This window comes from Rissa tridactyla, chromosome 5 (assembly GCF_028500815.1).
Source record: "Rissa tridactyla isolate bRisTri1 chromosome 5, bRisTri1.patW.cur.20221130, whole genome shotgun sequence".
Lineage (NCBI taxonomy): Eukaryota > Metazoa > Chordata > Aves > Charadriiformes > Laridae > Rissa > Rissa tridactyla.
Window position 1 is genome coordinate 25,029,983 of NC_071470.1, and position 25,976 is coordinate 25,055,958.

Here is a 25,976-nt window from a genome sequence, read left to right on the forward strand (position 1 = left end):
TTCTGAAGCTTTGCTGCTGCCTGAAGGATTTCCTGCTGTCACAAGTGCTGTTTTTTTTTTTTTGTTTTTTTTTTTTTTGCATTTTGCAGTTCCCAATTTCTTTCTCAGACAAAGTGGTGGGTTTGTAACAAAACAAAGACATAGCCAGGGTTTGTGCATTGATTTTCTCAGGGAGCAAGGCCACGTGCCAAGAGATCCCCTACGAAGGAACACACTGCTGGTGGGGAAGGGGCTGGAGTGGGGACACAAGCTGTGGAGTAGCTCCAGAACAGTTTGAGGAAATGGGTCGCTTCATTCTTCTGTATCACCTTCACCTGGTTTTCATATGCCTATTTAGACATGTCAGAAAATGATGTCCTGGGCAAATTTAAAAAAAACAACAAACCATATTCAAAGGTATAGGGTTTAAAGCACTAATATACAGAGAAGGGCACCCACATTTAACGAATCACGCATTCAACATGAATAGGCTATGAAGAAAATATTTCTTAATTCAAGACATGTTTAATTTATACAAAATGGAACAGCTGCAATAGAAGAGTTTGCAAGAAAGTGGGAGCTATACCAAAGCTACGATCCAGCAGTGAGGGATCTTACCATGATTTCTGATGAGGTTGCTGTACTTTTTTTGTGCAAAATTTTTTCAAGGTTTAGTTTTAGTGCAGAGGAAAAGCAAATGCAGTAACCTCACCGACTTTCATGAAATCGAGTGCTTGTTTGCTGCCCAATACCAATTATTATGCTGCTCACACATTCTGAAGGGAAATACCCAGCAGGCTCCCATCCCACCGAGGCAGCCAAGGAAACAAAGTTGATACAGAAGTATGCTCTGCAAGCACAGGAGTGTGTAAATTGCAAAAATTCTCCTAAAAGAACTGTAGGGGGTAGATCTGCCACTTGGAAAGGCTCCATGTGATGGTTCAAAGGTCAAAAAACAAGAAACTTGAAAAACAAGATCTTTCCTGCTTGCCAGCTATACAAAATATGCTTTTATACACACACATATAAATATTTGTCCAGGATTTGATGCTGTGGCTTCCTAGTTTATTTGTTATTCTTACTGTTCTTCTTTTTCCATGATATATAACATATATTTCGCTTGCCATCACTTCTTTTTCATATTATTCCAGCATCTCTTTTTGTATTTACCCCACGCTAATGGGCAGTCATGACAGAAAATTCATGGTGAAAGCCCAGAGCATTCATTCTGCTTTGTGGAAATGCCAACGCTGGATTTTCTGGCATCTTTCATTAAAACAAAAGGCGGAGTAGAATGAAGCGTGACACTGGCCAGCATGTCATACAGTTGGGATTTGAGATTGCAAGATTTTGATCGAATACTTATTTCTGCTCATTTGCTTCTTCACTGGCTGCTCTTCAAAGTGGTATACTGTGACCTAGGAGCTTTTCCAGATCTGTACCCTGGCTTAGCATACCATATAGAATACCTGTCATTTACTTGACTTTACCTGTTGCAAATGGCAAAAAAAAGGGTCCTCCTGCAGTTTGGTGATCCAGATTCTTGACATATCATCCTACGCCTGCAATACCTGACATTCCTTGTTAATTATTTATCCAAGCACTCATTAGCACCTGATATCAGACTGTATCAGATGTAATCACTAAGAGCTGCCCAGGCAAACACAGTTACTGGATGAAAAAATGCTAGGTCTTTCTTAATTATTGTAACTAATGGTATAACTCGAGTTACTCCAGATACACAGTTCTGGAGCATCCCCTCTGCCTGCACTTTGGGAACTTAACCACACTTACTGCTTCCATAGCGCAGAGGTATTCCTACTCAAATGGTCGCAAGTCAAGGATTAGTTACTTTACTTCAGTGCCTATTACTTAAAGGCGATGTGTATTATTAAATATAATTCCCTCTTTCATTTTCCTTCTATAAAACTTCCAACATCGCAATTTTCCACTCACACCCTCTGCTAAAAATACGAAGTAACTCATCTGCACTGAGGTCAGGTTCACCTTTGCTGCGAGTGGCAGGAAAGAGAGGAGAAGGTGGGCGAAGAGGGGCTGCCCGGGCAGGGTGGACACCCTGGCACGGTGTGAGGGTACGTATGTGCCACGCTCCCAGCCTCCAGTTCCCTGCGCTCCTCTCTCTGCCAGCCTGCACTTGAACTGTGCTGCTATAGTAAGGGCATCAGGGTCTGCTCTGAGCCTGCCTTTTTTAATTCACAGGGAACAGTAGGAAATGAAATGCCTGCAGATTATAAATAAAATCTGGCAGATTATATTCTTCACCTCTTAAATAAGTAAGTACATTTATGAATAAATCTAGACTGCGCAGAAGCTGGAATTAGGAAAAACCTGAAAATCAGAAAAACACTTCTAAAGTGCTTGAGCCACCCTAACATTTGCCTAAATTAAGATGCTGTGCCTCCCCACACTGCGCTATTTTAAACCAAAGTTCTTGGCTCTGCTAAAAGCACTTTACACTCTCTATTGTTGAAGCAGAATACAGCAGAATTATTTCTAGCTCATCCAATTGAAAGGAAAACTATCGAGAAAGTTAGCTTTCTTTGAACAATAAGTATTACACAACTTGTTGAGGTTTAAATTCAAGTTTCACTACATCTGAGATTGCTGATCAGAAACACAGTCGTGTCAGCTGAATATCACATCAAGGCCAATATGACAAAAATAAACACCAGCAGTATAAAAAGAACAGAGAGGTGAACAAGCTGTCCTTGCTTTATTCTCATAACTTCTTACTCCAGAGCACCCCAGAGTTTGCATTTAAAAGTAGACAGAGCAGGTATGAGCAGATCTATATGTGTGCATGCACATACAAGCTGAAAAAATGAATTATTATGAACTAGAGTTCGGCTTTTGTCAGAGACACTGACTAGAACACATGCAGCAGCAAAAAAATAAAGAAAAAGGAAGTAGGTTAGCAGAAGGGGGGTTTATACCTATTTCTATATAGGAATGAAAAGTACGACATAACTGAGTTCTTCAGTGATCCACAAAACGGGCAAAGGCACGAAATACTACCTTAGTATCAGCGGCTTCCACAGGTGTGTTTGCAGAAATGCCGATCGCCTTGTAATGCTCCTGTACATGATGCTTTCAGTCGCCCCGAGTAGTTGGATATTAACAGATCTACACAGGATTGTGGCATCCAACGGGATTCAAAATGAAGTGACATACATAATGTTTTCATAGTCAACATTTTCCCCCTTGAATTCAGGTCTGGAAACAGCTGTTTTTGCAGTGCTGCTAGTAGAAGTATGACTGTATGAAACATTCTGAAGCCATATTTGAAGCACCCTGCTGACCACTAGCAGGCTTGCATGAGTTTAGGTAGAAGGGCAGATGCCTTTTAGATATGATGATTTCTCCAAATTTGCAACAGCTGTTACACGAGACATTGCTAATCAGAACATTTACTGAGTGTTCAAGACAAGAGCACAGGCATATGTAGCTGATTCTCACCACTAAGCGTAAAATATATGTGTAAATAGCACTATTTGCACACTTTGCAGATGTAGAAGTAAATAAAAAAAGAAAGATATAAGGGATTCTCTTGCTCACAACTTTTTGTTCATGTCTTTCCCTCCAGGAGTAACAAATGACCCTATTGTTTCTCAATTTGCTGACACTTCTGCACCTCTGCTTCCAAGATGCCAGTCACACTGTTCTTTTGCACAGATTAAAACCATTATATTAAACTTGGAACAACTGATCCACACTCAGCATGGAATTTCCTGCCTTTAAGATTTCAGGAAGCCTATATATCTAAAACTTTGCCTTCTTTTTTTTCCCAGATGTATTAGTTGGTTAGCTAAAAATCTACAGATCTTCGCAAGCCTTTCCAGCAAGTTTGAGACATTTTATTCAAAAGATATTGAAAAAAAATTGCTGCCTTTGATACTGAGTTGAAGGAATGGGAAAAGAGGCAAGAACATTAGAAATATGAAAACACTGCAAGAGGTTTCTGAGTGTGTTGTTCTTCATATAAGGTTATGCAGTAAATAACCTAAAATTATTTGAATCATATCTATGCTACTTTGTATTTTACTGTTTTTTCAAAACAGAATTATGTAGCACTTCCTACAGTGTGTTTGGTATCATACGCAATGGCCAGCACTGCCTGCGCTGCTGGAGTGGATTGCATCCAGGGGCTGGAAAGTTTTCATAGGCTGGAAAGCAAAAGTTGGCCATCTGGGGTGCTTGGCTTGTGGATGGAAGTTGCCTAAGAGGCATATGGCTTGTTAATGGTATTAAGCTATTCTCTGAATCTCGGACACACTATAATACACAGGTCAATGGGTAGGACAACACTCAACCAAACGAGGGCTGGGACACCTATCTGTGAGCCTCATATGCACTCCACAGCCTGCGGTCCAAAATGTGTCATGATGTGATCTGCTGTGGACAAATAGAAGACTGATCAAAATTGCTTGGCTTTAGTTACCTGAGCTGTGTCTGTGTTACAAACAGATCCCTCTCTTATTCTGGCAGCTGCTAAGGACAGCATCATAGAATCATAGAATCATAGAATCATTTAGGTTGGAAAAGACCCTTGGGATCATCGAGTCCAACCATCAGCTCCACTCTACAAAGTTCTCCCAAACAAGCAATAAAAATGAGGAGGATGTTGAAGGAACTAATCAAAGGACTAACGTTTCAGCATAGGCAAGGAAAGATTTTGAGGCATAATACAGCCCAGATTTTAACTTCTGATTTCGGTACTTTTACAAGTGTCTGAAACAGACACAAAAATCCTTCAAGCTGGAGCCTAAACCCCGCTGTGACACAGGCAAACACAACTATGTGTGTAAAGGGGTTTGCATTAAAACCAAATTAAAGATTATTACAGGAATGGAAGCCAGACAAATAAGCAACAACAACATATTTTAGTTATTTTATCTTTCAAACATACAACATGATATAGTTGTACCAGGGATTGAACAGGGATTGAAAGGACATAAATCTACTATGGAGTCCTAAATCAGATGCACTGAGATAACAGGAATATCCTATTCCAGTTTCCTGACAACCAGCTAATACAAACACAAATAAAATAAATAATACAGAAGCTAACAGAGAATGGGCAGCAAAATTCTACTTAAAAGTTATTTTTCTACAAGAACAACTATTTTTTTCCAAAGATTTCTGTGTCATCTTGGTAGCTGGATGTCTTGGTGGTTTAGAGGAGCACCTAGCTGGAACACGTAGATAATTCACAGAAGTAACACAAGAGATCTTCAAGATGGCATCTGCTGTCTCCTCAATATATTCTGAAGCATGCTAACCGAGTTCACTGCAAGCAGGCAGATGTCTGACTTGGCAGGTTCTTGTCTGAATTTGATACGCCATAAATCACATCATGGTGGAAAACCCATGGAGCTTTCTAGACCCCGGTATTCCTGACTATTGGCTACCCACTGGCCAGGAAAATGCCAGCTGAGGAACAGCTGTGTGGATGATGAAGCAATCAATAATATGTGGTAAAATGCTGTATGGAAGTATGCAAGCCAGAACCTCTCTTTATGATAGTTTCAGGTAAGTTTGGCCCAAGTACTGGACCCCTTATGAAAATGAGTTTAATTTTTCCACTGTACCAAGTAAGCAAGCTAAGCTCTATCTCGTCTGAATTCATAGTTCCCCTTCCCAATACACGAAAATCAGACATTTAGTTTCCACGGCCAAATGCTAGGATTGTTTTTCCAAACAAGCAAGCTGTGTGGGAGATGTATGACAGGCATAGTTTCACTTTTCTTTCTGAAATATGTGAACAGGAAGTATTAGTCTTAGTTTAATTCTGGAGAATAAGGATAAGGGGAAACAGCAATAGATTTCTTCTATTCAAGAAAAGGAAAGGAAGGGTGAGGCTTCCTAGAAGCAGTAGAATAATTTTTGATATTAAAAGTAGTTGGCATCTAGATAGAAATATGCAGTGTTTTAATATGCAGGTTTGCCAGTCCCAGAACTAGGGTAAAATTGCAGTTAGAAATTAATTAAAGCCAAATTTCTAGCCAGCTAAGGCAAACAGAGGATATGGATTCACTTGATTAACTTAGTACACTAAAGCAAATCTGAACAAAAAGCCTACAAAAGAAACAAACATGAGCTTGTTCCAGCTGCCTCCTCTGTTTGAAGATATAGGTCCTCTTTGTGCTGCTGGTGCAGATCTAAAGAAAAGAAAACAAACAGGATGTTCACAGCACAGAGCTGAGTTAGGATTCTTTTAAATATCAGGGGTTTGTTGCCAAGGATGAAGTTTGCCGTCCAAGTGCTAAGCTAGAAGTTTCTTTGTAAGAGCTCGTCACCAGATTCCTTTTGGCTGTCATGATTTTATAAACGGGATATCTGTGTGCCAAACCCTGGGAACGCTCCTTTCTACCTTAATACCTGAGCCTCCTTGTCTCTCCACATCCATTTACTGTCTCTGGCCTTATTCTTGAGATTGTATAGAGCTCTTCTAGGCCGCAGTGTTCCTAGAGGTCTATATTTTTACAGCACTTCATACGACAGTATCCATATCCATTTCTAAGTCTCCCTGACACTGCAATAATGCAAGTAATAAATACCACTACTAATAGATTGCATCTGGCTTCCTTTCTGCTTATGTCTGTAAGCCACCTGTGCCATCTAGTGGGTATTTTTTTACTTACAAGTTCTTGGCAAACAGGGTGTCAACGAACCAATTGACATAGACCGTAGTTCAAGTCCGGAGAGGAGTCAAGGGGCACTATGACTACCCAGTAAGCCCCAAGCACACTTCAGCACATTCAAGCCATCCCTCTGCTACCCTGACACAGCCTCTCCTTTGGTATGCTGATGTAACGGGAGCTGTGGTGACAAAAAGCAGTCACTTGCACAACTCTGACGTTTTTGGGCTCGGGACATGATTCTCCGGAGGCTGAGAAGCCAACTATCGGTCTTGTAACAGCAAATGGCCATTGTGAAAGGGGATGCCACAGAGCCTGCATGCCTACTCTCGCTATTTATTATGGAAGGATGAAAATGTAACATGTGTACACTGAGCACACACTATGCAAAGGAAGCCTTTTCTTAACAGAGGCACGCTCTTAAAAGTGATACCACTACTGACGAAACTCTTCCCATGTCAGTTAATGGACCATCAGAGGGTGGGGAAAACAGAGAAAACAAATCTAGAAGATAATCATCAAATAATTTATATACATCTGCTTAAGGATCTTTCTGAAAGGGCATCTAATTTCAATGGAGATGTTATTTATTGCAGAGAAGTAAATAATTTGGAGAAGAGTGTAAGTATTCATTGGCTTAAAGTATTTTTAGCCACTTACATTTCAGGGAGAGGCAATGATAGTTAGCATTCCGATTGGGAAGCTCTGTCTTGATTAGGGATAACATAGATGAGAAGTGAATCAAGGCTATTACATTGTCATGCATACAGGAGGGAATAGAAGGCTCAGGAAGAAACAGAAAGACACAAGGAAACATTTCCGAAGGAGGATCATAACAGCTGAGTTGCTTAGGAGTTACCCCAGGAAAGGATGAAACTGGTGCTTAGAATACGCTAGTGATCATGTTAATTTAAGTACCGACATAGATGGAAAGGAAGGGGTGGCTGCTCCCCTGCTTACATACTGCAAGCGCTATGTGGTAATAGTGGAGAACTGGTATGCTCATCCCTTAGGTGAAAGAAAAATACATTAATGGTTTCCAAAAGCCTTTTCATCCACATTTCCTCAGCTGAGGAATGTACCCACATCACAAAACTTTGAGGGAAATCGTTTAAAACCTGGGAGAAGAGAAAAATCTTCTGTTAAGAGGTCACAGTATTATATGTTTTAAAGTCCTGTAAAGTGCTTTTTCCTCTAGTTTGTTAACATTGTCATCACGTTCACAGATGTGATTTTGCATAGGACAACCGTATTTTCCTTTGACACATGAACAAAAGCTTTACCGTTCACTGGCAGAACAAGGAAACCCTATTTTAATCCACCATGCAAGGTATCTAGTAACAAACAAATGCCTTAACACGGCTGGAAGCCTGTTCTATGATCAGCTACCTAGAAGGACTCTGGAGATATCAGTGGTATCTACAATGCCACTGTTTTCATCACACATTTATATGTTGGTGCTGGGATATAATTTGGATGTAAGAATAAATGTTGTTGCATCACAAGATGAGTGAAAGCTTTCAGTGACCAGTACAAAAAAAGAATACTCACTTTCTCTGTAAGGGTATATTAAAAACCGAACATATGCTACAGAAAGTGATATACGCCTCCTTTTCTGTACTGCATGAAGCACTACTGCCACACACTGCAAGGCAGGCAAGCAGGAGTCGCACCTCTCTGCTGCCATAACCAGGGACAGCAAATCAGGTTTTTCATAGCAGAAGTTATCGTTGCAGCATTAGGTAGGTATTAACACACAAAATATTTTCAGGTGCTTGAATTATGGCAGAAAGGACAGTGGGAGATAGGATGTGGCCAGATGTATGGATTACGCATAAAAGTAATATAACTAGAGAACAACTTTTATGCATCCTTCAACTTTTATGGATCCTGCAACTTTCCAAACTGTGAGGACGTTTTCACATTCAGATGTTCAAGTACCTTATGTGTACCTATATGTGCAACAGCATATAGATTATGAAATTTAGCCACAACTGAAAACAGTCATCTTTACTGTAAATTCACTGAAATGCATCATAAATTAATCTAATCCTCTTTATACAATAAAGAAAAATATGGATAGGAAAGGAAACTATTAAAACTATTGGGAGTGATGCTTGCTAATTAAGAAAGTTGTATCTTGGATATAATCTGCATTCTCTGCAGATAACCTACTGGCCCAAGGTAAATACGTTAAAATATAGAAATTGTGTGTGCACACAAAATGGAAGATTAAAAAGAAACTTCCTCAAAATTTGGAACGAAAAGTTCCAGTAACTGGAGAAGTGTCCTTTAGGTCTGTTGCCGTTTGACCTACTATTTCATTGTTCAAGGAAGAATATTAATAAAAGCAATTTCAAATTTGTAATAGATTTTGCATCAGAACACTGATATTTACAAACTTCATTCATACCATGAGTGATATACAGTATGGCTGTGTGATCTATTAGAACTGATTAACACCTAATTTGGAATAGCAGCTGCTCACAGACAATTATGCACAATTTGTAGATAGAAATACTCAATACACAGTAAGTAATAAATTCAAGAATACTGTATATTGTGTATGGGTGATATATAATAGATGATAGAGGTGGAATCTGTCAAACTGTTGATTTCTGCATTATTTATTTGATTGTAATGACACTGATGATGGACTGAACTTATTTTACTTACGATGAAAGGGTACACTTAGAATCATCAGGGTGATCCAGGCAAAGTAAGAACATTACAGACCTGTGGAAAATATAATTTTATTTAGCATCTTTCAGGCAGAAAACTTAGGAAACCAAATGAAAAAACAAAACAAACTCTAACAGTACTATCGTGTCTAAAGTTTCCCTTCAATTACATTTATCTTAAAATCTGCTGTGAATAACTACAGCTGTGAATACTACTGTGAATAACTAACAATTCTGCAGACATCCAACAGTGTTTTTAACTGTTGTTCAGATTTTTCAATCCAAATAAAGATTTTACAGTGAAGTGGAATACATGAGGCCATCTTCTGTGTCTGACATTGGGTAAGTAAAACGTTCCACTTAATTATACAGTTATACAATACGGTGTAGTGTTTTGTTCAATTCATGGGTGAAAAATGCTAAGGCTGAAAAATGTGACATCACCCCTCCAACGTTTCAGTCTCCTACTGAAGACACAACATTAATGGCACTTAAGTATCAGAAGTTAAGAAATCATTTAAAATACATGCTTCTGCAAATATGGCATATTAATGAACGATCTTCACTTACTTGTAATTGTCAGTGCAGGTGACATCATAACCAAGGGCTTTCAGCCTGTTTTCTAATATCTTTACAGTATGAGTTCCACAGGAATCTCTGTGAGAAAGCATTTTAATATTATTGCAAGTCTTTTATTATCTAATTTCCTTTCACTGAACTCGATGGAATTAGTAAAGTAAATCCCCATTACTTTGCCTCTTCTATACTCCTTAACACCTATGGAAAACTGGTGTACATTGCCATTTATAATGCTTCATTTTCTTACAGTCATTTAATATTTTATAGTCAGTTTGCAGAGACTGGAAGATTGGCTTCAGCCAGTGTAGCATTTGCAGATTCTATTAACCAATATTTCCACCTTTAACACTTCACTAGACAAACAGAAAAAGAGCTAAATAATTTTGTAAAATAATAAATGTTTCATTTGTAATATTCTTTGGCAGCTATTTAGGTAGTGCTAAAGTTGATGCTAGCTGGCTTTACAGAATAAGTTGGTTATAATTAATTAGAATTATTCCTGTTGTTAGAAGCTTGTCCTCTTTCTTGAATACAGAACTATAGAAAAACACAAGGAGAGAGAAAAAACCAGAAACAGTCCTAAACACAGCTTGTGTCTAGCACTGATTTTTTGATTTGTGGTCCAATTAGCAAAAGAAAGTTTAGCATAGTATAGAACCTACTGAGACCTCTAAAACTTGCACCAATGTCAAGTATTAAGGTCAGTGCTACTTACACATTGGTCACTAAATACTCATGACTCTAAAGAAATCATATGGGGACCAACAAAATAATCGGAAAAGCAATTAATAAAAATACACAAATATTCCCTTGCATCCAGACAAGCACAAACTGAAAGGTAAATTAACATCCAGTGCTTTTCTTAATTTTTCATTGTAATAAGGGTGACCTTTGCAGAGGTGAGCTGTATGGTGGTTTTTTTTTCAAAAGGGTATGATTCTTTGATTTAAAGAGAAAGGCTGAGAAATGCTAATCTGAACTATGCTTCATAGACTCCGCAGCACTACGGTAAAATATGTGGTCTGGGTTGGCCATGCCAAAACTGAATGAAAGAGAAGCAAAAGGAGATAGGAAAGAGAAGAGATGAGATGTGAAAGGGAAATGACACAAAACGAATGGATGCAACTGAAAAGCATCGAGTAGCAAGAACAGAAGCCTCATGCTCGTAAGACTGCAGATGACATCTGGGATGCAGTGACCAGTGGTGGATATAGTGACATCTGAGACCATTTCTCTGGACTTTTCAGCCAGGGCAGTTTTAACACCAATGAAGTGCCACCAGGTTATATTAAACTGCAGGGACCCTGCAGATGGTTGGGATAAAACTGACTTCCTCTGCTCCTCTACCCCCGACTCATCTATGTACATTTGTAGGGACCCCACAAAAGCTATAATGAACAGACTATTTACTTCTTCCTTTAATCAGTCCGAAACTAGGCCTAATTTCTGGCCTAATGAATTCATTTTTTCAACTTCACAGTCCATTTTCCATTATGTTTCTGTTGAAAATTGTCACTATCTTTGGCTATCTACCAACAGGCCATTCTGTTTGGACTAATCTGTTTTGTATTGTTTATTGTTTGTTTGGGTTTTTTAAATTAAATTAACAGCAAAATTAGACCATTTTAAAGCCTACTTTTTACTATTAGCTTGATTTTAAGTACTGAGAGAAGACGAGCCCCCAGTGGTATTTCTCTGCTTCTACTAGTTTTCAAACAGTTAAGATGACAGGTGAAATTGAAAAGAAGGCATATGGCAAGGCGAAAGAAATATTTCATGTCAGCATTTAATCTAAAACTCAGATTGATGCTTTTCTTGGTGAACCTGTATGTGCTACAAGTTCACTCAAGATCTGAGATCCACACACACATCTCTCTAACTAAGAGTGGACTCCAGACCTAATATTAGAATTTATATTTTGTCTAATTCCGGTATTTCTATACTCTTTGGGAACGGCAGGGTTTGCCTTCTGTGTTAGTGAAAGCATCTAAAATATTTTTAGTTTAATTGCTATGAAAACATAATCAAACTGAAAGATAAGGTGAATTTTTAAAGACAGGTCCAAAAAGGAGTAATTAAGTTTTTTTGAAGACATAACTTACATATCTGCTCCTTCAATATCATCCACAACCCAGATGACAATTTGTGAGATTTTGTCTTTCTGTAGATTAGGTATTTCATAATCTGCAAAAAAACTGATTCAAGAAACAAATTTTTAGAACTATAAAAAACACGAAAAAGAAATAATCTTTTTCCCCTTTGCATTAATCAAGGCTCTGATCCTTCTGTGATATATGGCGTTACTCAATTTTACATTTATATCTTCTGATTACAATCAGACTCAACACAAAGAAGAAAAAATCTGATTCACATTCTGAATGTCCTCAAAGGTCAAAGGCATTTAATCAGAAGCTTTGTTTTCATATTCTTCATCTTAGAGGGGCTCAGCTGAAAAAAAGTTACAACTCAGAGGTGAACCAAATTTAAGTGAAGTTTAAAAAAGGCAAAAGCAAACCAAAAAGCATTTGATATTTAGTAAGAAAGAAAAAAGTCATTCTTGTAGTTATAGCTTTTACATACAATACAATTTTGCTTTAAATAAAAAAATAACAACAGCCTCAAGACAAATATATATTTTAGGTACAAAATCACAGCAACAGTAAAATGAAGTATTTGTCTAGGATATATAAGACCATAAAGGAGAAACTTCTAGACATGTCCATCCTTCGCCTAGGGAATTTTCCACTTTATTGCTTTGTGTAAATTGACTTTGATAGGTATTTAAATAACAATTAAAATAATAAAATGGCAACTAAATAATAGAATCATAGAATGGTTTGGGTTGGAAGAGACCTTAAAGATCATCTAGTTCCAACCCCCCTGCCCTAGGCAGGGACACCTCCCACTAGACCAGGCTGCTCAAAGCCCCATCCAGCCTGGCCTTGAACACTTCCAGGGATGGGGCACTCACAGCTTCTCTGGGCAACCTGTGCCAGTGTCTCACCACCCTGAATTTAATTTTCTATGAGACGCAGGCATTTCAAAGCCACAGATTTCTAACCCTTCCAGCAAGATGTACTGTAATGACTTCCAACCTCTTAATTCCTTTTTTTTCCCCTCAGAAATCTTGTAAGGGCCGTGTCTCCACTGAATGCTTGGTCCAAGCCTGAGCCTAAGTATGTGCTCTAATTTGCCTATAATGGGTCTTCTTAAATGTCTACATCTGGGCTGCAGTGTCTCTTAGCCACCTCAAATGCTCTGAGACCCACCCCCCAGACTAGAAGGGACTGTTAGTTGTCACCTCCTGGATGAGACCAGTGATGTCAATGTGACCACCACTCTGTCCCCCTGGTGCCTGCAGGCAAACTACTGGTGCTTTGGTGTGGAAGCTCTGTTGGCAGCCAGCTGAGACCCATTCATGAAGTTACCAAGTTAAATTTAAACTTCTGAAGAAGTGGAATATGAGGAGGCGAATACCAACAGTTTCCCTCTCTGGTCAACTCCAGTTAGCGGTGGCTAACCAGAGACCAGTAGCCGCAACAGCAGGGTTGCCGATCTGTCCAAGGTGTCCAAGCCTGTCTTAAACACATAGTGAAAAGACAACAAAAAATAAAGATTCCAATTTTTTTAACTTATTTGCCCATTCATGCATATGTTATTGCCAGCAAAAATGCAGCTTTCTCCAAAAGATAAATAAATCTTTAACTAGAGGAGTCAGAAACTGTGGAAAAGCACTGTACAATTGGCTTCAGTAAACCAATTTTTGAAAAGACTAATATTATTAAAGAAGTCTGCCAACTAAATTCATACTGTGTGGATGAGCAAAGTTATTTTGCAGTGAAGTGAGAAATAAACCTTAACCGAAATGGTAACAGGTGACTTAATGATGATTTAAGTGTACAAACTCTAATGCAGGATAAACTTTGGAAGTGGCTTTGAAATGCCTGAAAACAGACAAGAGATGTTTAGGAAAACAGGTAGACCTTTCACATTACCTTCTGCTGTTAACTATTCAACTCTAAGCCTCTTTCAAACAAGATCTCTTAAATGAATTCAGTTATAAATGGGACAAAAGATACACAGCAAATAAAACAGATGGAGTAACTGGCTTTGGGTTTTTTTCATGGCAGGTTGTGTTCCAGTTATGGAGATTTCACTGCTCACAATACCACCAGGCAGGTAACCCGGGGAACTGGTGGAAAAAATTAATTTATGCGTAATAGGTTTCTGAAATAAGGAATCTGTAGATTAACAGAAATAAGGAATCTGTTTCTGAAATAAGGACTCTATACGGGAATCTGTGCATTGATAGACTGCCAGGTATTATCATCTGCATAAGAATCAATCCCAGCTGACCACTTGACCAACCCAAGGAGACCATATAAGTCATCTTGATTAGCTGAAAGCTGTGTACAGAGATGGACCTTTTGGGGGGTGCAGGTAAGTAGGTAGTAGGGGTTTTGGAACAGATGGTTCCTGTTTCTCTCCTATCTAGAGATAAAATTAAGTTTTCAATGATTATTTTTAGTCCTCAGTGAGCACACAGGAGTAGGATCTGTTCTATGGGGCTTTTAAAGATGTTTTTTTGATCTGCCTTGGACAGGACGGTTGCTGAGGTGAGGAAAGATGAATTTTTCATCAAAGGTAGGCAGTTGCTACAGCCACATATTCAGTAAAAGTTCTTATGGGTGTATTTTTACAACAAATTTTCATTATAAGCTTAGATGAACTTCTGCATAGTGGTACACCTATAAATCAGGGAAAATACATCTGTCCTTAATATACGACGGAGTAAGGAGAAGAGGAAGCTAATCCTTGCTATTACCCTTCTCAATGATCTTTTTTGCTTTCTTAATACACAGTGGATCTCAAGCTACCTTCTTCTCTTGGTCATGGAGAAATAGCAGGACCAAGCACCTTCACTAGACAACTTACAAAGTTTTCTCCTAGGCCTGACAGAGGCTATGTTCCCTGTAACGTCCTCTCCTTGGAGGTGTTCCTGAATAGAAATTTTGTAACAGTCATTTTTTTTAAGACATACACATTTTGTCCCAGTATGTTGGCTAGCTTGAAGGCTGCTTTCAAAGAGCGTTTATCCTGCTCGCCACAGCAGTTTGTAAAATGCAAGAGTCAAAAGGATTCTTTCCATCAATTTCATTTTAATTCCTACAGCTGGGGGCAATTAGCAGTTGTCCCCACAACTCAGCAGACTTTGATGTAACAGGCTGTTTCAGCCATGCTTTGGGCAGCAGAAGACCCAAACAACTGGTTGACCTTTTTTTTTGCCGGCATCAGACCTTGTACACATAAATAAGTCAGTTTTCTTACCCTGGGTCTGGATAAGCTCCTCCAACAGAAGAACCATTCAATAAGACGTGTATCACCCCAGAACTCTGCTGTGCATACTGCAATACATAACAATTATATTTTTTTTCAGAACTCATCTTACACACTTGTCATATGATTTGGTATTGTATTGCAAGCAAAAATGACCAAGGAAAGAATTTTACCAAGAAGAATATCAGAATTCTGAAAATAATATGAAACTACCACCCTAGCAGGTCACAGCAGCAGAAAGAACTAAATAGCCAACGCATTAATTCAATGCATCTTCTCAAACTATTTTCTCGCACCTATAAATAGTTACTTCAGCATAGGAAGAAAGCATTTTGGCACTCCGTGTTGGGTTTGATCTATGAATAAAGGGTTTTCACCAAGGCTGTCGAATGTCACTTAGGACCTGTATTCAGTAGACAACTAGTGTGCTTATTGTGCTTAGTATATGCTTAATATATATTAACAAAGCTAACGCAGAATTTTAACACATTATCTAGCTAAGGTGAAAGTTAGGTTGCTCTTGCTAAGACACTATTTCCAGGCTAAAAAAATGTATTTGTATCAGAAGAAATAATCTAGCACAGTTACAGACTTAAATCTGTTTTAATCCAGCCATGTTTTCCTGAACCACCCAGGACACACTAATGTCTGAAGTCACGCACTACTTACAGTGATTGAGGCCATCCTCCAGAAAGACTCCACCGCGTTGTTTTCGCATTCCTGTGTGGTAGGGCAGGATTCATAGTCCAGTCCTGTAGGAAGGCACATGATTTGTGCTATTAGAGAGATGATAATGGCCATAAAAAGTGACCTTAGAAAGCAATTAAATATATTTGCGCATTACTGAACATAGCAGGTGGTCTGACATAACACTGAAAGCTGGAAGTTGTATTTTTTTGTATGACTTTCCATCCTTTGCAGTTTACACAAACAGTGACATTCTGTGGATTCGATAATTTGGCTGAACTGACTAACTCTATACCTAGGATGCAGAGAGCTCCTCATTCAGAGGACTGTGAGGTTTATCTCCTGTGCAGCACTGTTTAGATTTCACTGTGTGTTCCCCTGACTGCAATGTTAAATATTCACACAAAACAGGAGAGAACGTGACAGTGAAGCTACCCCTAATTTTTCATGGGGTGAGAGCAAAATTAGCTCCTCCAGAACACAGCAGTCAGTCTCCATTATGGTTTTACAGACAGACGTTTAACATAGCACTCATCATCTTACCAGGGCTGTCGGCCTGCCCACACCAGTTCAGAAAATCTGCAAAGAAGCCAAACAGAGTATCACCCAGAGACATGTAGCGACGGCCTCTGCCAGCAAAGGCATTGACTAGCAGCTGATTATTTTCCCAGAAGAGAGACTATATAAAAAAAGGAGAAAAAAAAATAGAGAAGAAATGAACCATCATTTGGGTGTGGACACAATGAGATTACGGGGTGTTGAAAACAGTTTAAAACATGTTTTGGTATTTCTTTCAAAATAAAGCTAATAACCAGAAATGTTAGCTATCTCTTTAGAGGAAAGAAGTTTGTTTTTTTTACAGTCATGTAAATTCTGATCACTAGAGGCTTGAGGGCATTCATACCATGATGGGAATGGAGACAGACCTATATTCAATAAGGTTATCCCTAGCTTTGCCTTCCTCACCTGACAGATTTAGGGAAAGGAAGAAAAAAGGGAAGACAGATATTTATAAGACAGATATATCTTACCAAAATTCTCTCACACTGCTATGTTGGCTTATGGTGTGAAAAAATCACTCGTGTAGCTGCGATTTCTGTGTTTGCAAAACCCTTCCATGAATTAAGCTATGTTGACGGGAGTATTTATTGGTTTAGTTTGTGTCATTTAGAGATAAGGAATAATTGTGCTAGAGGAAAAACTGCCTTAAAGCACAACCTTTTAGAGAAGGACAAAGCACACATTCTGATGGGATACGATGGCACGAAGAGCTGTGGTGTTTGCACTTTCACAGTTGTCTGCAATTGCCAGCACCTCAAACCCTTACTGTTTTCTAGCATATAACGGTGTCTTATCTCATTTCTGCTTATGCTTGTTTAACATGTTGATGTTTAACATGTCATTGCCCTGAGACTTGGCTGTGAGGAGTGGAAGCAAAAGACGACAGCAGGCACAGTTTTTGCAGGCAGACCACCTAACTTGAGGGAAAGGAGAAGTGGAAGTTCAGGGACTACAACAGAGCTCCCAGCACAGCAGGAAAAATGGGGGATCTTTGGTATGGAAACAGAGAAGTTGATGAGAAGTTACTGCATAAAATAAATGCAAACACATTGAAAAATGCCATCAAGCCTGAGCCTCATTCGTAAACTACAGACAGGCCAAAAATAGTGAATCATGAGTCATCCACAGAATGACTCTTGGTCAGTTGTGAACTGTGTCATGGAAAATCTGCTGGATGTCACAGGACTCGTAACATAACATTAGTAATCATTACCTTGTTAGGTGGAATTGTGTGCAATGACAGGTTGATGAATAATTCATAGTCCTTAGGTAGAATGCTGCAAGGATCCTTGTTAATAAATGCATTTTTAAATGCTTCCCATATCTCTGAACAATTCTTTTCACTGTAATAATTGAAAGAAATAGCAGAATTGTTTTTTCAGAGCACAGCAAGAAAGTAATTTGTTCACAACTTCTTCAAATTCCCAAATTGAACCCCCCACAAATTTAAGATAGGAAACTGAAGTCAGGGTGGTAGAAAACTTGCAACCCAGGAAGAGCATATAGATCTCGTCTCTTCCTGACTCCTAACAGCAGCAGATTAGGAAAGCAAGGGAAATATTAGGATTTACAATGTAGAATTAGAAATACATAGTAATTCAACAAAAATCTTGGAAGGTACTGTACACACAGTGAGCTTGCTACCCAGCACTATAGAAATACTAAAGAAAACACTTTGAAATCTTCCATATTCAAAAAGCCATTTCAATTAAAGCGTAGCTGAATGTGCAAAGGTACTGAAATATAAAACTACTCTTATAATGTCAGATTCAAGTGCAGGAGGAGTTACTAAAAAGTTTCAATGGTAGAATAATGGTTTTGAGAGAGAGATGCCTTCTGTATATAGGCCCTAGGATTATGCAGCTTTACCTTGTTGGAATGAGTACCGTGATTGTTGGACACGTGCTGCCACTGTGCAGTGACTGTGAGTCCTACAGGAACGTTAGGATTCAACATTTAAACTGCTTGTGAAGTGAGGCCTGAAATAAGATACTAGGGTCTGCACTTCAACGGTTCCCTTCTGCCAGCTCTGCCTTGGGGACAATAATCTCCTGCGGAAGGACAGGACAGGCCATCCAGGGATGGGAGTGTTTTCTCTCTCTGGATTTGCACGATCTCATCTGTCACAACTCTGAGCCTGCCTGGAGTAATTAAGAAGGAAATTGGTGCTTTCACCACCTTCCCACAGTACCTTCCCTACATACTGTGTGACAATGTCTATGCTGGGAACACTCTGCAGAACAGAATAATGTATTTTATGTGCACACAGCATTCCTAACACGCACAGCTGTAATTGCAAAGCTGTAGCTTGAACAACAGTAGTCCCGATAAGTAAACCAAACTTTGCCGTTAAGAGTGTTTTGCTCATTTAATGTCATCCATAGACAGCTGGGTTTCTGCCAGTGCTTCTCCTCCTGGGATTCTTTAAGGAGCTGCTTTGTGATGCTGAATGTCGCAGATACTTTAAAGTTAAAGGACCCCTTGTGATGAGCTACGTAGCTCCCATGCAGGAAACAGACCACAGATTCTCTTACAGTAATCTCCAGTCATGCTTCCAACAACTATATTAAAAAAAACCCAATATTTTGTAAGCAAATACGGGATCTTGATCTGAAAATCTTTAGTGATACAGTATGACCCTTGATCAGTAGTTCCAATGTTTAAATAGCCTGACTTGATAAAAGGATTTGCACCCTATGTCTGATTTCAAGCTGTTAAACTTAGCTTCTGACAACTGTGTATACTTATCTCTCTTTCTGCTAAAGAGCTGTCTACTCTAAGCACACACTTATTCATGCTAGTACTTGTAAGTTATGATCAACTGAACTCTTAACATCTTTCTTGACAGTTGAATCCAGCAGTAATTTTCTGGTTAATTCACATATTGCATTTTTTTTCTTCATGTCTTCTCATCCAGGTTTGAACATCTTGTAAATCAAAAGGATTATTCTGCTCTGTTACTCAAAATTTCTTAGCTGGCAAAAATACTTTTTGAAACTACAGGGTGGGGAAGGACTGTAGTTCAGGACAATTCCTTCCAATCTTAATAGACACTATTAAGTCATATTAGATTTATTTCATACTAGTCAGTTAAAAAATATGCTTTCAAAACTTCCATTATATACTACAAATAAAAAATATTGGGGAAATGCATTACAGGAACATTTGTGTTATACATCACGCTCCTATTAGAAAATTTCAAAATGATTTTCATTCAAATCCCTCACTTCTACATGACCATAACATTTTGTAAAATGCATCTTCTAAGTGCCATGTTGCATGTTCTGTTTTAATGTAAGGGAAAGTTTTTCTTATGTTTCTATAAATATCTTTATGTTTTAACTATGTTGCAGTGGAAAGACAGCCTTTGCTAGCTTCTTTTCTGTTAGCGAAGTATTTTTAAAAAACTATTCTATTTGCACATAAATTCAGAGGCAAAACCTATCCAGGTGGCCATGCCTCTGTAAAAGCTAGCCTGGGGGCAATTAAGAAACAGACAATGAACAGAAAGGGTTATAAATAATTAGAGTATCTGTTTTGCAGCTGTGCAATATGAAATTTCCATTTTGTTTAGATTACACTATTTGCTTACAGACCTAAGGGAAAGAGAAAAAACATAATAATATTAAAGTAATCGTGCAGCTTTTCTTTTTTATAATGCCATTTTGGGCCTTTATTCAGGAAAGCAGTACTAATCTCCAGCTTGGCTTCATGCTATTCAGAGAATGGATACTTAATGAATGTGTTCAGACTTCTTAATTTTAAACTTATATTGTGAAAATGTCACGGGGATTAACTAGACCACAAAACTGTCATAAACATGAGACATATAGAAATACTTTCAAGAATATTGTATTTACATTTCTAAAAGCCCAAATTGGTTAACGATAAAGTTAACAATTCCATAGTAACAATGCTTTATGTTGCTCAATTTAGTCTATTCTGTATTACTATTAGTCATGTCCTGCTTCAGATATAAATGAAGGGACAGCTGCTGTTAACTCCAACAGGAACTCTACCTACTGCAAGACCAGATTTCATATACCAACACAACTGTTAACTGATCAAAGTTTTCATAGTTTATAATATATATTATACCGTAGGTGTGTCAAAGTTTACTGGCACCTTCCACTCTGACATGTTTATAAATTTGCCAAACTTGAATTGTTCAGCTGAAATTTTAGTACCGTGTTACTGGCATTGGGATGATTTTTACTTTTATGAACCAAAACGCTTCTGAGAAGTTAAGAATGTTACTAGGAAGAAACATATTGGTTTGCCTTTGTTAAAAGCCACAAACCTGTTTTCAGTCCTGTATCTTCCTGTTTTGCAGCAGGAACTGAAAATGGGAGGTTGCGGGAAGGAGGTAATATTTGCTAATGTTACACAACATGATCTAATCCTGTTTAAGACCACAATTCAGTGCTGCAGAAACACAGCCAAGCCCCCTCTGCAAATACCTCTTCAAACTATCAAGAAAAATTTTAGTGGCAGAATAAAGGACTGAACCCCAGGAGACTGTCCTTTTTTTTTTTTCTTTTTACCGAAGCCCAAACAATGTTAGGATGACAGAAAAAGCGGTCATTTTAGCAAAGCCTGTGATTTATCTCCAGTTCTGTGTAATTAATACAGACAATGAAAGCTCATGGGTAATCATACTTCAGCAGTTGATTACTACTTGATTTTTCAGGTGGATGAGCTAAACAGTCTCTTTCAGTACCACAGGATAGCAATAAAGTGTGGTGCTTTCCCTCTTTCGTGACCTGACAAACAAGGCATGCAAAGTAAAGCTGGTCTTCCCAGGAGCACTGTCAGATTTGGTACTTCAGAAATCCCATCTCCACCACTCATTTCTGTGCAGTGTTCTTACAGAACACTGTGGCGCTAGGGGAGGAGAAATGTGAAATAAAAAGTTGAAGGATTAAAAATCTTGCCTTAATATACTACTTTTATTAACATGACATCCGTCAAAGTTCATTTTTTTGTTTTCAGACAGCTACAAACATATGGCTTCAAAAGGATCACTACTTTCCTGGCTAGGAGCAAAACATCAGGCTTCTGATTAATAATCATTTTGTACAGAACATAAAAAACTAATCCATAAACAAGCAAAAACTTACCCAACAGCAGGATTCACAATTCTAATATAGTCATAGCACCTTCCAATGGCAATACTTTCCAGGTTTTGCGTTGTACCTTCACCTTTCCATTTTCTTCCCTGCATTTCTGAGAAGCTGTTCATAAACAGAACAGAGAACAGTAAGAGAGACAAAAGAAGGCTCTTCATGATGAATTCTTGACACAACCTAAGTTCTTGAAAAAAAAAAAAAAAAAAAGGAGAGTTAAATGGTACAATTTAAATAGAAACCTGGAGGCTTAACATCTAATAATTTCAATACTGGCTATAGCTCTGTACACAAAAGACGAAGTTAGACGGAAATGTGAACCTTGCTGGGGACTCTAGTCTGTTTCCTGAATGATTGCAGAGCAGGATACATCACTTCCTCATGGCTAACTGTTCCCCACTTCAGTAAAAATAGACTTTTAAGGCCATGATATTGCCACCTGGTGATAACTGGGAAGAATTACAACATATTTCAGCAAAGGGAGGAAAAAACCCTTACCACTTCGGTATTTTCGATGCCTTAGGTTTGCTTAATACTCATTACCATGCTACATCTTCCGAAAACATCACAAGAGCTTGCAAGCAACATGTTTTAAACCAGTTTCTTTTCGTTTTAAAAGGGCTATACTTTTTGCACATATTTCTCTAATGGCTGAAAAAAATGCTGGAATGTATACCAAGAACAAAAAAATTGGAAATATGCACATAAAACAATGATTGCATAAATACCCAAATTCTCATGTGATCTTGTATCACACATAGGGGTAACACAGTCAGTTCTTTTTCCACCTCTCCACTGGATACTGACAGTGACGTTTTGGTGTGATGACACATGTTCTAAAGTCTTCTTCATGAGAAAAACCGCCTTGCAGGCAGAAATCAATCACAACGAGAACAAAAAGGATTAAGAAATAGTTCCTGTGCACTGAAGAAATCTCTTCAACTTCTGTTTACTCTCATTCTCCCTCCAGCTTTACTTCCCTACGTATTTTGTTAGACCATCAAATGGCATCAATTAATCTAATCTTCAGTGTAAATACTCTCTGGTATACACTGCTGCAAATACACCCACATGACTTTTTTCCCTTTTTAAAAAAAAAAATAATTTTTTTCAACCTTAGAGTAATTTTTCTATGGACTCGTTTTTGAGGAACATGCTGGTTCTTTTTCTCTTTCTATTAAACACTCTCCATGCCTCAGTGAATATATACATCTTTATTATTTATGTACTTATTTATATAGTGTCATGCTTACACTGAAGCACTGGTACTCAGCTGATGGATCTTCCTGAAGGCAAAGCATTGCTAATTATAGAGTAAGTTGCTGATGATGGATTTCTACTGTAAATGATATAAAGATTGCCAGTTGGTTTGTTTCCTCCAGCAGTCTCTTCAGGAAAGCCAGATTTACCCAGAAATGGATGTGCAATGTTGTGCTTCATATGGTGGAGACATGGCAAATGCTGCATTTCAGTTATTTCTCTCTTGCTTTTTCTCCCTATTTCTCTTCCTAACCTCTCTGAAACATGCCCATGCTGACAGGGAACCAGCACGTTAATCGAACGGCTTGAAGTCACTGCTTTGGGTTCAGGATTAGAAAGTGCAGTAATCCATGGGAATTAATGAATTTATTATCAACTTTGCTGCAACCAAATTTTGCTCAGTAATCTCAGGGCTAACAGAAACCAGAGGCATCACTGATGTGATCTTCTATAGAGAACAGGGCAGAAATTGTCACTGATTTTTGCATCAAGAATAAAAGTTCTGCTTAAAATATACAGTGTAATTAAAAAGAAATAAAGACGGATACCGAGTTTTGAAATGGCTTTTCTCCAAGGAGACCCCAGGTTAGGACTCATCAGCTTTGGGAAGCAGACGTGAGTGCTGCTCAGTGGTGTTCTGCAAAAAGAGACGGCCTGTCATAACATCCCAGAGGGAATGGAAATGAGTCCAACAACTGCTGGGATCACCATCTCACCACCTATCGAGCTCCCTTTCCTCTCTGGCCACTTCTAGAAACACATCATCAGGCCGGAATGGGCCTCTGATCTAACTCACCACAGACATTTTTAATGTATGTTCTTAGTTTTGATTTAACTACTTCATGTGATGGATAAAATGATACACCTCTGTGTAAATTGCTCCAATGGTTTGATATCCTTGAGATTCAAACCTTAGCTCTGGGCTGAACTTGCCTGCCTTTAGCTTCCAGTCATTGGATCTCATGATGTCTTTTTCTGCTACATTAATGAAGAATTTACCCTCAGAAATCTTCTCTCCGTGTAAATTCTTGTAGAAAATGACCAAGTCTCCCCTTAAACTTGTCCATGAAAAAAATCAATATTTTAATCCCATTATCAGGCACTTTCTCTTGTAGTGTTGTACTTCACCACCACGAACTGGATGTCCACCTTGCCTCCCAAGGCCTGGCAATTCATGCTGGATGCAGATCACTCTCCCTCGCTCTCTGCCCCTCTCTCCTAGAGGAGGTTATTGCCCATGAAGCAGAGTCAGCAAAATTGGCAGCGTATTTGCTCTGCAGATACTCTAGTTCACAAACTGAATAATAACTCAACCAACCATGAAATTCAGCATACATTTATGTTCTGAAGCCCTGGAAGATGAGGAAGGGACATGTTCTCTCTTGCTATTTCTACCAGATGGGAGTGGTAACTTCCAGCAAAAGGAAGGTATAACAGGTGGGAACATTATTCACCTATTACTCAGGCATGAATTGCTGGCATAATAACCCCAATTCTGTATGACTTCATGCTGTATGCCTGGAAATATGACCTTGGAACTGTTCATGTTAACAAGCTCCTCTGTAAGCAACGATCTTCACCAAACTTTGTTTCTTGAGGGTTTGTGTCTTCGGTGTGTAATTCTACTGACAGCAGTAACCGGAGGTCTCCCTGGTACGCCATGATACGCACAAGCCCAAAACCAGTGCAACCAGTGCTTGCCCGCCACGCAGTAAATACAACCATGTGCTGGCTGGCCAGCTGTGTTAACACCTGTGCTTTGCCTTCCTTTTCTTCTCTCACGTGTAACTGCTTCTTTTTTTCCCAAAGTTGTACGAATTTAACCTTCTCAGATTCGTACATATTTGCAAATATGACTAAGTAGGCCAGCACGTTCAAAAGTCCTTGGAGGTGGAAAGGATGAATGGAAAAGGAAACACCCAATACTGCAATTGCTTAAGCCTCATTTCCTTAAAGAGATAAAGAGATTCTTTTGCACAGTGTGATCTAGATAACCCTCATCACCTGATCTCTCGTCAACTCACTGTCTACTACCAGCAATAGTTTTGCATTTTATTCCCAAGCATTAGTACATTGAGGAATACCGGACTAAAAACGTATGCGTGCCTTTGCTTGAAATATTTCAATCTGTTTACAATTAACTGCTTACATCTATAAACTAGCTAGCTTTTTAATCTATTTGATATCTGCAACATAGATTTTATACAGTAATAGTTTTCAGTCAAGAAGGTCTACTGCATTCATTATATGCTTGACCATGCATTTTTGGGACATTTACTACACGTTGCCATGTTGGCTGACAGTTACACCTTTCGTTAAACTGATGCGCAATCTCAATTCTAAGTGTTCCTACTCTTTTTTGAAATGCTGCATGGGGAGACGAGTATCAAAGGTTGATGGTCCTGCTCCTTTTGTTAAACAAACGCAGTATTTGTTTATTTGGTACAAATGCTGCAAAAAGTTGGGCGGAGATTCCCCACCATAGCCCCATTTCGGACATACCACTCATCTTCATAGAATCATAGAATGGTTTGGGTTGGAAGGGACCTAAAAGATCACCTAGTTCTAACCCCCTGCCCTGGGCAGGGACACCTCCCACTAGACCAGGCTGCTCAAAGCCCCATCCAGCCTGGCCTTGAACACTTCCAGGGATGGGGCATCCACAACTTCCCTGGGCAACCTGTTCCAGTGTCTCACCACCCTCACAGTAAAGAATTTATTCCTTATATCTAACCTAAATCTCCTCTCTTCAGTTTAAAACTGTTACCCCTCGTCCTATTACTACATGCCCTTGTAAAAAGTCCCTCCCCATCTCTCCTGTAGGCCCCCTTCAGTACTGGAAAGCTGCAGTAAGGTCTCTCCAGAGCCTTCTCTTCTCCAGGCTGAACAACCCCAGCTCTCCCAGCCTGTCCTCACAGGAGAGGTGCTCCAGCCCTCTGAGCATCTTTGTGTGCCTCCTCCGGACCTGCTACAGCAGGCCCACAGCTCCCTCACGGACAGGAATTCACCTGCCAACACCCTCTTGATTCCTCACACATTGTCCCCTCCTCAGATTATTCATGCAAAGCCAGTTTTCTTTACTTAATGCAAACGCACCATGCGATTTT

General features: G+C 38.9%; 1 protein-coding gene across 4 annotated transcripts; it reads right to left on the reverse strand.

Moving 5' to 3' along the window:
- Positions 1-529: 529 nt before the first annotated feature.
- On the reverse strand, positions 530-21,921 carry LOC128910295 (ADP-ribosyl cyclase/cyclic ADP-ribose hydrolase 2-like). Of its 4 annotated transcripts, none has more exons than XM_054203338.1 (10): positions 21,852-21,870; positions 21,604-21,717; positions 17,697-17,826; positions 16,466-16,601; positions 15,905-15,987; positions 15,227-15,303; positions 12,001-12,093; positions 9,890-9,976; positions 9,315-9,374; positions 530-6,158 (listed from the first exon to the last, which is right to left on the reverse strand). In XM_054203338.1, exons 2-10 carry the CDS (start codon positions 21,705-21,707, stop codon positions 6,044-6,046), a joined length of 885 nt encoding a protein of 294 aa, XP_054059313.1. In that variant the 5' UTR covers positions 21,708-21,717; positions 21,852-21,870; the 3' UTR covers positions 530-6,043. The 4 variants fall into 4 exon arrangements, 3 of the variants coding, with proteins under 3 accessions (XP_054059313.1, XP_054059312.1, XP_054059314.1); XR_008466682.1 differs by adding an exon at positions 7,603-7,756 and having other exon boundaries at positions 6,023-6,158; positions 21,604-21,921; XM_054203337.1 differs by having other exon boundaries at positions 531-6,158; positions 21,604-21,921.
- Positions 21,922-25,976: the final 4,055 nt, after the last annotated feature.

Coding starts and splice junctions, on each gene's coding strand:
- LOC128910295 (XM_054203337.1), bottom strand. CDS start 21,770: ATGAAGAGCCTTCTTTTGTCTCTCTTACTGTTCTCTGTTCTGTTTATG. Junction 15,988..16,465: donor TGGGCAGGCCGACAGCCCTG/GTAAGATGATGA, acceptor GCCTTCCTACAG/GACTGGACTATGAATCCTGC. Junction 15,304..15,904: donor GGAGGATGGCCTCAATCACT/GTAAGTAGTGCG, acceptor TATGTATTGCAG/TATGCACAGCAGAGTTCTGG.